This window comes from Salmo salar, chromosome 02 (assembly GCF_965601325.2).
Source record: "Salmo salar chromosome 02, fSalSal1, whole genome shotgun sequence".
Classification (NCBI taxonomy): domain Eukaryota; kingdom Metazoa; phylum Chordata; class Actinopteri; order Salmoniformes; family Salmonidae; genus Salmo; species Salmo salar.
In genome coordinates this window covers 45,978,432-45,990,448 of record NC_138292.1, presented here as the reverse complement: position 1 = coordinate 45,990,448, position 12,017 = coordinate 45,978,432, and the positions used below count along the sequence as shown (strand labels likewise).

Sequence of the window (12,017 nt, the reverse complement as noted above, 5' to 3'; positions counted from 1 at the left end):
TGCATAGAGGAGTTCTGTATCTATAATTCTTAAAATAATTGTTATGTTTTTTGTGAACGTTTATCGTGAGTAATTTAGTAAATTCACCGGCAGTGTTCGGTCGGAATGCTAGTCACATGCTAGTCACATGCTAATGTAAAAAGCTGTTTTTTGATATAAATATGAACTTGATTGAACAAAACATGCATGTATTGTATAACATAATGTCCTAGGGTTGTCATCTGATGAAGATCATCAAAGGTTAGTGCTGTGGTTTGGGTTTATGTGACATTATATGCTAGCTTGAAAAATGGGTGTCTGATTATTTCTGGCTGGGTACTCTGCTGACATAATCTAATGTTTTGCTTTCGTTGTAAAGCCTTTTTGAAATTGGACAGTGTGGTTAGATTAACGAGAGTCTTGTCTTTAAAATGGTGTAAAATAAGTTTTTGCATTTTTGAGGTATTTGAATATCGCGCCACGGGATTACACTGGCTGTTGAGTAGGTGGGACGCAAGCGTCCCACCTAGCCCATAGAGGTTAAACAACTCTAAATATATTTTAGATTCTTCAAAGTAGCCACCCTTTGCCTTGATGACAGCTTTGCATACTCTTGGCATTCTCTCAACCAGCTTCATGAGGAATGCTTTTCCAAAAGTCTTGAAGGAGTTCCCACGTATGCTGAGCACTTGTTGGCTGCTTTTCCTTCACTCTGTGGTCCAACTCATCCCAAACCATCTCAATTGGGTTGAGGTGTAGTGGTCTGTGTGTAGCTTGTGCAGAGGAGTCAGGCACAGGACAGCAGAGATGAGTAACACAAGTAACTTTACTCAAATATTCCAATAACATGTCGTAATACCGAGCCCACAATAACGGACCGAACATACATAAAACAATCACGCACAAAAACCATGGGTAAAACAGAGGGTTAAATAATGAACATGTAATTGGGGAATTGAAACCAGGTGTGTAAAACAAAGACAAAACAAATGGAAAATGAAAAGTGGATCAGCGATGGCTAGAAGGCCAGTGACGCCGAGCCCCGAACGCCGCCCGAACAAGGAGAGGGAACGACTTCGGCGGAAGTCGTGACATGAGGTCGGGTGATTGTGGAGGCCAGGTCATCTGATGCAACACTTCATCACTCTCCTTCTTGGTCAAATAGCCCTTACACAGCCTGGAGGTGTGTTGGGTCATTGTCCTATTGAAAAACAAATGATAAAAAGATGGGATGGTGAATCGCTGCAGAATGCTGTGGTAGCCATGCTGGTGAATTGTGCCTTGAATTCTAAATAAATCACTGACAGTGTCACCAGCAAAGCACCCCCACACCATCACACCTCCTCCCCCATACATGTGGACTTCATCCGTTCACCTACTCTGTGTCTCACAAAGACACAAAGACACGGCAGTTGGAACCAAAAATCTCAAATTTGGACTCATCAGACTAAAGGACAGATTTCCACCGGTCAAATGTCAATTGCTCGTGTTTCTTGGCCCAAGCAAGTCACTTTTTCTTATTAGTGTCCTTTAGTAGTGCTTTCTTTGCAGCAATTCGACCATGAAGGCCTGGTTCACGCAATCTCTTCTGAACAGTTGATGTTGAGATATGTCTGTTACTTGAACTCTGTGAAGCATTTATTTGGGCTGCAATCTGAGGTGCAGTTAACTCTAATGAACTTATCCTCTGCAGCAGAGGTAACTCTGGGTCTTCCTTTTCTTGTGGAGGTCCTCATGAGAGCCAGTTTCATCATAGCGCTTGATAGTTTTTGCGACTGCACTTGAAGAAACATTCAAAGTTCTTTACATTTTCCGGATTGACTGACCTTCATGTCTTAAAGTAATGATGGACTGTAATTTCCCTTAACTTATTTGAGCTGTCCTTGCCATAACATGGACTTGGTCTTTTACCAAATAGTGCTATCTTCTGTATACCACCCCTACCTTGTCACAACACAACTGATTGGCTCAAACGCATTAAAAAGGAAAGAAATTCCACAAATTAACTTTTAACAAGGCACACCTGTTAATTAAAATATATTATTTTATTTTGTTTACCTTTCTTTAACCAGGTAGGCTAGTTGAGAACAAGTTATCATTTGCAACTGCGACCTGGCCAAGGTAAAGCATAGCAATTCGACACATACAACAACACAGAGTTACACATGGAATAAACAAAACATACAGTCAATAATACAGTAGAACAAAAGAAAACAAAAAGTCTATATACAGTGAGTGCAAATGAGGTAAGTTAAGGCAATAAGTAGGCCATGGCAATAAGTAGGCCATGGTGGCGAAGTAATGACAATATAGCAATTAAACACTGGAATGGCAGATGTGCAGAAGATGAATGTGCAAGTAGAGATACTGGGGTGCAAAGGAGCAAGATAAATAAATATATAAATACAGTATGGGGGTGAGGTAGGTAGATAGATGGGCTGTTTACAGATGGGCTATGTACAGGTGCAGTGATCTGTGAGCTGCTTTGACAGCTGATGCTTAAAGCTAGTGAGGGAGATATGAGTCTCCAGCTTCAGAGATTTTTGCAGTTCGTTCCAGTCATTGGCAGCAAAGAACTGGAAGGAAAGACGACCAAAGGAGGAATTGGCTTTGGGGGTGACCAGTGAGATATACATGCTGGAGAGCGTGCCACGAGAGGGTGCTGCTATGGTGACCAGTGAGCTAAGATAAGGCAGGGCTTTACCTAGCAGAGACTTGTAGATAACCTGTAGCCAGTGGGTTTGGTGATGAGTATGAAGCGAGGGCCAACCAATGAGAGCGTACAGGTCGCAATGGTGGGTAGTGTATGGGGCTTTGGTGACAAAACGGATGGCACTGTGATAGACTGCATCCAGTTGTTGAGTAGAGTGTTGGAGGCTATTTTGTAGATGACATCACCGAAGTCGAGGATCGGTAGGATGGTCAGTTTTACAGGGTGTGTTTGGCAGCATGAGTGAAGGATGCTTTGTTGCGATATAGGAAGCCGATTCTAGATTTAATTTTGGATTAGAGATGCTTAATGTGAGTCTGGAAGGAGAGTTTACAGTCTAACCAGACACCCAGGTATTTGTAGTTGTCCACGTATTCTAAGTCAGAGCCGTCCAGAGTAGTGATGCTGGACGAGCGAGCAGGTGCGGGCAGTGATCGATTGAATAGCATGCATTTAGTTTTACTTGCATTTAAGAGCAGTTGGAGGACACGGATGGAGAGATGTATGGTATTGAAGCTCATCTGGAGGTTAGTTAACACAGTGTCCAAAGAGGGGCCAGAAGTATATACAGAATGGTGTCGTCTGCGTAGAGGTGGATCAGAGAATCACCAGCAGGAAGAGCAACATCATTGATGTATACAGAGAAGAGAGTCGGCCCGAGAATTGAACCCTGTGGCACACCTATAGAGACTGCCAGAGGTCCAGACAACAGGCCCTCCAATTTGACACACTGAAATCTATCAGAGAAGTAGTTGGTAAACCAAGCGAGGCAATCATTTGAGAAACCAAGGCTGTCGAGTCTGCCAATAAGAATGTGGTGATTGACAAGAGTCGAAAGCCTTGGCCAGGTTGATGAATATGGCTGCACAGTAATGTCTCTTATCAATGGCGGTTATGATGTCGTTTAGGACCTTGAGCGTGGTTGAGGTGCACCCATGACCAGCTCTGAAACCAGATTGCATAGCAGAGAAGGTACGGTGGGATTCGAAATGGTCGGTAATCTGTTTGTTAACTTGGCTTTCGAAGACCTTAGAAAGACAGGGTAGGATAGATATAGGTCTGTAGCAGTTTGGGTCTAGAGTGTCACCCCCTTTGAAGAGGGGGATGACCGCGGCAGCTTTCCAATCTTTGGGAATCTCAGACGATACGAAAGAGAGGTTGAACAGGCTAGTAATAGGGGTTGCAACAATTTCGGCAGATAATTTTAGAAAGATTGTCCAGATTGTCTAGCCCGGCTGATTTGTATGGGTCCAGATTTTGCAGCTCTTTCAGAACATCATCTATCTGGATTTGGGTGAAGGAGAAATGGCGGGTTGGCGGGTTGCTGTGGAGGGTGCCGGGCAGTTGACCGGGGTAGGGGTAGCCAGGTGGAAAGCATGGCCAGCCGTAGAGAAATGCTTATTGAAATTCGCAATTATAGTGGATTTATCGATGGTAACAGTGTTTCCTAGCCTCAGTGCAGTGAGCAGCTGGGAGGAGGTGCTCTTATTCTCCATGGACTTTACAGTGTCCCAGAACTTTTTTGAGTTAGTACTACAGGATGCAAATTTCTGTTTGAAAAAGCTATCCTTAGCTTTTCTAACTGCCTGTGTATATTTGTTCCTAACTTCCCTGAAAAGTTGCATATCACGGGGGCTATTCGATGCTAATGCAGAACGCCACAGGATGTTTTTGTGCTGGTCAAGGGGCAGACAGGTCTGGAGTGAACCAAGGACTATATCTATTCCTAGTTCAACATTTTTTTTGAGTGGGGCATGCTTATTTAAGATGGTGAGGAAGGCACTTTTAAAGAATAGCCAGGCATCATCTACTGACGGGATGAGATCAATGTCATTCCAGGATACCCCGGCCAGGTCGATTAGAAAGGCCTGCTCGCAGAAGTGTTTTAGGGAGCGTTTGACAGTGATGAGGGGTGGTCGTTTGGTCGCAGACCCATTACGGATGCAGGCTATAAGGCAGTGATCGCTGAGATCTTGATTGAAAACAGCAGAGGTGTATTTGGAGGGCGAGTTAGTTAGGATGACATCTATGAGGGTGCCCGTGTTTACGGATTTGGGGTTGTACCTGGTAGGTTCATGTCACGTCCTGACCAGCAGAGGGCGTATTGCTTAGTCTAGGTCAGGATGTGGCAGGGGGTTTGTGTTTGTTAAATGTTGGGTTGATGATTGGGACTTCCAATTGAAGGCAGGTGTGTATAGTTGCCTTTGATTGGAAGTCCTATATAGGTGTGTGTGTTTGTCTTTGGGGTTGTGGGGAATTGTTCTGTGTTGAGCCTATGCTTTGCCAGACTGTTGGTTGTTCGTTCATTCTCGTGGTTTGTTATTTTGAAAATAAATAAACATCAAGATGAGCCTGCCCATACCTGCTGCGTTTTGGTCCTCTTCTCTCCAGTACGACATTTTTAAGGATGAGTACGACTTATTTTATGACAGAATTCCCCACCAACAAAGGACCAAGCAGCGGAAGAAGACTGGCGAGGTAAGGGAGACCGAGAGGCACCCCCAATAATTTTTTAGGGGGGGGCACAAGGGCTGTTTGACGGGGCAAGAGCTGCCCGCCAGTCAACAGTCGTCATCAGAGCTGCCCGCCAGTCAACAGTCGTCATCAGAGCTGCCCGCCAGTCAACAGTCGTCATCAGAGCTGCCCGCCAGTCAACAGTCGTCATCAGAGCTGCCCGCCAGTCAACAGTCGTCATCAGAGCTGCCCGCCAGTCAACAGTCGTCATCGGAGCTGCCCGCCAGTCAACAGTCGTCATCGGAGCTGCCCGCCAGTCAACAGTCGTCATCAGAGCTGCCCGCCAGTCAACAGTCGTCATCAGAGCTGCCCGCCAGTCAACAGTCGTCAGAGCTGCCCGCCAGTCAACAGTCGCCAGAGAGGTCAGACTGCGCTGAACTGCCGGAGTGGCCAGACTGCGCTGAACTGCCGGAGTGGCCAGACTGCGCTGAACTGCCGGCGTGGCCAGACTGCCCTGAACTGCCGGCGTGGCCAGACTGCCCTGAACTGCCGGCGTGGCCAGACTGCCCTGAACTGCCGGCGTGGCCAGACTGCCCTGAACTGCCGGCGTGGCCAGACTGCCCTGAACTGCCGGAGTGGCCAGACTGCCCTGAACTGCCGGAGTGGCCAGACTGCCCAGACTGTCCCGAGCTGCCAGACTGCCCAGACTGTCCCGTGCTGCCAGAGTGGCCCGACTGCCTGGAACGGCCTGCACCTGAGCCACCTCCAGGATAGGTGGGTTGGGGAGGGAGGGTGTAGCACAGTGCCGTCGTTGACGGCAGCCACCTTCCCTCCCTTATGGTTTAGGGGTTATTGTTTGTTGGGTTTTTGTTGGGGTATTGGGGATTTTCTTGTTTTTCTTTTTTAGGTGCATCCTGGAGTCTGCACCTTGAGGGGGGGGGGGGGGGGTACTGTCACGTCCTGACCAGCAGAGGGCGTATTGCTTAGTCTAGGTCAGGATGTGGCAGGGGGTTTGTTTGTTAAATGTTGGGTTGATGATTGGGACTTCCAATTGAAGGCAGGTGTGTATAGTTGCCTTTGATTGGAAGTCCTATATAGGTGTGTGTGTTTTGTCTTTGGGGTTGTGGGGAATTGTTCTGTGTTGAGCCTATGCTTTGCCAGACTGTTGGTTGTTCGTTCATTCTCGTGAGTTCTTTGTTATTTTGGGTGTTCATTTTTGATAGTTAATAAAAGTCAAGATGAGCCTGCACATACCTGCTGCGTTTTGGTCCTCTTCTCTCCAGTACGACATTTTTAAGGATGAGTACGACTTATTCTATGACAGTTCATTGATAATTTGTGTGAGATTGAGGGCATCAAGCTTAGATTGTAGGATGGCCGGGGTGTTAAGCATGTCCCAGTTTAGGTCACCTAGTAGCACGAGCTCAGAAGATAGATGGGGGGGCAATCAATTCACATATGGTATCGAGGGCACAGCTGGGGGCAGAGGGAGGTCTATAGCAAGCGGCAACAGTGAGAGACTTGTTTCTGGAAAGGTGAATTTTTTGAAGTAGAAGCTTGAATTGTTTGGGTACAGACTTGGATAGTAATACAGAACTCTGCAGGCTATCTTTGTAGTATATTGCAACACCACGCCCTTTGGCAGTTCTATCTTGGTGGAAAATGTTATAGTTAGCGATGGAGATTTCAGGGTTTTTGGTGGTTTTCCTAAGCCAGGATTCAGACACGGCTAAGTCATCCGGGTTGGCAGAGTGTGCTAAAGCAGTGAGTAAAACAAACTTAGGGAGTAGGCTTCTAATGTTAACATGCATGAAACCAAGGCTTTTACGGTTACAGAAGTCAACAAATGAGAGCACCTGGGGAGTGGGAGTGGAGCTAGGCACTGCAGGACCTGGATTAACCTCCACATCACCAGAGGAACAGAGGAGAAGTAGGATAAGGGTATGGCTAAAGGCTATACGAACTGGCCGTCTAGCATGTTCGGAACAGAGAGTAAAAGGAGCAGGTTTCTGGGCACGATAGCATAGATTCAAGGAATAGTGTACAGACAAAGGTAAGGTAGGATGTGAATACATTGGAGGTAAACCTAGGCATTGAGTAATGAGAGAGATATAGTCTCTAGAGACGTTTAAACCAGGTGATGTCAAATATGTAGGAGGTGGAACAACATGGTTGGTTAAGGCATATTGAGCAGGGCTAGAGGCTCTACAGTGAAATAAGACAGTAATCACTAACCAGGACAGTAATGGATGAGGCATATTGATATTAGAGAGAGGCATGCGTAGCCAAGTGAACATATGGGTCCAGTGAGTGGTTGGGCTGACTGGGGACAAGGCGATTCAGACAGTTAGCAGGCCGATGCTAACAGTTAGCAGACCGGGGATGGCAAGCTAGCAGTTAGCAGACCGGGTTAGCAAGCAAGCAGTTGGCAGACCGGGGCTAGCAGTTAGCAGACCGGGGCAGGCAAGCTAGCAGTTAGCAGACCGGGGCAAGCAAGCAATTCCAGGTGACTACCTCATGAAGCTGGTTGAGAGAATGCCAAGAGTGTGCAAAGCTCTCATCAAGGCAATTATTCTACAATGTAGAAAATAGTAAAAATTTAGAAAAACCCTTGAATGAGTAGGTGTATCCAAACTTTTGACTGGTACAGTACATTTGCCAGAAAACATTTATTTCACATAGGCAATCCTCCCTTCTTGATCATTGAAACTTGAGATTACGGCGAAACACAACAATTACCACTTTTTATTATTAACAGAAGAAAAGGCAGCCGCCTTGAAGTTGTTGTTTTCTATTTTGCTTATATCATCCTTCCTTATATGAGTTTCCTGGAGCATGGCAATATCTACTCCTTTCCTATTCATAATATCAAAACAAATAGTATGCTTTTTTTTCTCCTCTTATGCCCTGTAAATTCCAAGAAAGCACAGTTAGCTTAACCATTAAACATCTGGAAAATACTTTGTTGCAAATGTAATAATGAGTACAATCCCATTTTAAAGTAAATAAAAAGTATAGAATACAGAATAGAATACAGTATGTATAAATAAAATATAAACTACAGTTCCCAAGAGCCCTCCCAGATCGCAACTCATATAAACCTCCCCCTTTCCCTCCCCTACCCTCCCACCAAAAAGTGAATATACGTGATTATATTGCATTTGTATTAGACTCGTAATATCTACAGCATTGTTTGATCTAATTATGAGACAATTTACCATATGTACTATTTTGTGTGTGTGTGTGTGTGTGTGTGTGTGCGTGCATATATATGTGTGTGAACCTGTTGTGTATTCAGTGGAGAACATTGTCCCTTAGAGCTAGTCAGTGGGCAACATCACATACACTCAAAGCACTAAACGAGAGCAACTGGCTATGAAGAGCAGAGGAGACTGAGTCGGCACTTTCCGAGATGTCAAAAGATTGCTGACGCATCATTGGCCGAGGGTGGACTTTCCAATCGCCCAATCCCATGATTAAGGGGAGTACATAAATATGCTTTACTCCCAGACTCAAGAAGGATGGATTGGGTGGATAGATTTTTCCTAGTGGAGTTTTGAGTTATGTATTGCCCAGGTCACTCTTGGTTTTCATATTGATGAGAAACTATAGCCTTAGGTTACCTAGCTGGCAGAGTATTGGGCTATCATCCAGGCAAGCAGACTCCCTTGGCCTAATTGCCACAGACTGATCACTAATGGTTCTGTATGGAGAAAGCGAGGCAAATAAGCCATCTGCCATCAGTGATAATGTAGGCCTGATGCAAATCAGAGGCCTTTGGATTAAATTGATCTGGTGCCTGGGAACCCCTGACAAAGATTCTCTCAGGTACAGTAGGAGTGTATGATCTTTTAAATGCTTACACATAATCACATACAGGGGTATACATTTAGTATACAAAACATTAAGAATACCTGCTTGTTCCATGACATAGACTGACCAGGTGAATCCAGGTGAAAGCTATATGATCCCTTATTGATGTCACTTGTTAAATCCAATTCAATCAGTGTAGATGAAGGGAAGGAGACCGGTTATAGAATGAATTTGAAGCCTTGAGACAATTGAGACATGGATCGTGTATGTGTGCCATTGAGAGGATGAATGGGCAAGACAAAATATTTAAGTGCCTTTGAACAGGGCGCACCAGTGCCATGCTCACCGGTTTGTGTCAAGAACTGCAACGCTGCTGGATTTTTCACCCTCAACAGTTTCCTGTGTGTATCAAGAATGGTCCACCACCCAAAGGACATCCAGCCAACTTGACACAACTGTGGGAAGCATTGGAGTCAACATGGGCCAGCATCCCTGTGGAATGCTTTCAACACCTTGTAGAGTCCACGCCCTGACAAATTGAAGCTGTTCTGAGGGCAAAAGGTTTGGGGTGCAACAAGGTGTTCCTGATGTTTGGTATACTCAGTGTATATTGGGGATTTCAGACATTTAGTAAAATACAACTCTTTTAGGTCTACATAATGAAAAACTGTATTTCACACAAGCAAATAAAGATGGGGAACCATTATAATTGATTTAATAATATTATAATATGGGTATAGGTATCACAGGAGGTTGGTGGCACTTTAATTGGGGAGGACAGACTCGTGGTAATGGCTGGAGCAAAATGGGTAGACTAGTATCAAATACATGAAACACATAGTTTGATGCCATTCCATTTGCTCCGTTATGAGCTGTCCTCCCCTTAGCAGCCTCCACTGACAGGTATACCATGGGAACTTCCACAGGAACACACACACACACCACACACACACACACACACGGCAGGCAGGGAACCAGTACTTGTAAGGTGTGTGTAGAGATGGGAGGAGAGGCCATGCTTACATTCCAGGTGTTTTTTCTTGGGTGCTGTCTGCTCATGAGTGGTGGCTTTGCAGACAGCTCGTGCAACCTCCGATCCCGTCAAGCTGTATTGCGCCGCGGCAATGCGGTCCGTCAGCGTCTGCCCCGACATCTTCTCTCCGTGGCGTCCAACCTTACGAATCAAACGTCAAAAATGGTCCCCCCCCAAAGCACAACCAGTCGTCGTATTCCAGGCTGCCCCTAAAAATCCACTGGGGAGGTGGATAGAGGAAAAATACTCTCAGACTAGATATGGGGAAATGTTGTAGGGACATTTCTGAGATCGGGAATTAAACGACAAGTTGAAAAGGATGCTTGACATGGATAATGGCAAATACGGTTGCGTCGTGCTTTCCTCTCGAGTCCAATTTACCGATAGCCTATACCTTACTTAGGCCTGGCCCATGCTATATGAACTCGATTTGATAAATAAGATTGGTCTATATGCTATCAGAGGTGTAATTTTTTATCCTGAATATGCAATACAACAAGGCAAAGGGAGAGATGAGGTCGATTTATTTTCTATGATACCTTCTCGTTGTAATTGTCTACAAACGGGTATTTGTTTTTTGCAATGTTTGATTTGTATAATTCTACATTAGTAATGCATGTTTTACAATGAAACATCCGTTCAATTACCTGTAGGCTATTCTATTCTAAAGTCCTTACTGTAACGGTTTGGATGGTTGCCTCCTTATACAATGATGGTTCGCTGTGGATGATGCTCGACCGACAAGGCGTCCTCTCTCTTCCTGCGAAGGACTATAATCCTCGCCAAGGACCCCCGTTTTTCAGCCAACTCTTTTGCCTCTCAATTTATGGGCCATTAAATAATAGTGGCGTTCTTTCCCCCCAGTGATCCCGCCGTTCACCGCCGACGATGCTTGAAACAGAGGAGGTGGATGGTGGCGTTTCGGTGGACTTGCCTTGTTTGTTTCTTTATTTATTATCTCACTCCTCCCCCTCGTCTGATTCAGATGACACGTCATTTAAGAACCCAGTAGGCTAGTAGCAGCATCCCTATAAGCAGCGGGCAGCATCCCCATGGCGAGACTAGTTCTTAAAGGGTTAAAGGGGACCACAGAAGCCAACGATGTAACTGATAGGCAGATACGCACGAGTAACCAAACGCTGATCTGGCCAGTCCTGGAGAAGGATGTGGAAAGCTCCCTGACTCAACTGTATTGTGTTACGCTGCTTACTATGCTTTCATAACTAATCCCCGTTGGAAGTCTGTCTTTTCCTCTGGATTCCCTGACAAGAATGGTTTGTTCACAATGATATGTTTGCGCAACTATTGGTGATGATAGAGAAACCTTCAGTTATTTATATAACAACCATTTCAGCACCATTGCGCTATCCACATGTGCTGCCCAGTCTATGGGCCTCGAAACATTTCAGCATCATGGCGCTGTCCTCAATTGCTTTCCACTAAAGATGAAGAGACGAAGAGAGAGGGTTTACTCCCGTGAAAATCTGTCCACAATAAGCAGACCACCTGCCTTCAGGCCTTTGGGAGGACTACCGTTGTTAGGGTGGAGACAAGACGATCTCGTCATTATATATACAGTTTAAGTCGGGAAGTTTACATACACCTTAGCCAAATACATTTAAACTCCGTTTTTCACAATTCCTGACATTTAATCCTTGTAAAAATTCCCTGTTTTAAATCAGTTAGGATTAACACTTTATTTTAAGAATGTGAAATGTTAGAATAATAGTAGAGAGAATGATTTATTTCAGCTTTGATTTCTTTCATCACATTTCCAGTGGGTCAGAAGTTTACATACACTCAATTAGTATTTGATAGCATTGCCTTTAAATTGTTTAACTTGGCTCAAACGCTTCGGGTAGCCTTCCACAAGCTTCCCACAATAAGTTGGGTGAATTTTGGCCCATTCCTCCTGACAGAGCTGGTGTAACTGAGTCAGGTTTGTAGGCCTCCTTGCTCACACACACTTTTTCAGTTCTGCCCACAAATTTTCTATAGGATTGAGGTCAGGGCTTTGTGATGGCAACT

The 12,017-nt window shown here is 45.0% G+C and overlaps 1 protein-coding gene across 6 annotated transcripts in view; it reads right to left on the bottom strand.

Annotated features, from left to right (window-relative positions):
* Window positions 1-11,046, bottom strand: part of LOC106583925 (clathrin coat assembly protein AP180) — a 65,094-nt gene extending 54,048 nt beyond the window's left edge. The window contains exons 1-2 of one of the 6 annotated variants that reach the window (XM_082963531.1): window positions 10,667-11,046; window positions 9,980-10,209 (exon numbers count right to left, since the gene is read on the bottom strand). In XM_082963531.1, coding sequence (XP_082819657.1) covers window positions 9,980-10,109 — 130 coding nt within the window. In that variant the 5' untranslated portion in view covers window positions 10,110-10,209; window positions 10,667-11,046. Of the gene's footprint in view, window positions 1-9,979; window positions 10,210-10,636 lie in introns of all 6 variants that reach the window. The other 5 variants (XM_082963533.1, XM_082963528.1, XM_082963530.1 and 2 more) reach the window with 5 other exon arrangements.
* Between the last annotated feature and the right edge of the window lie 971 nt (window positions 11,047-12,017).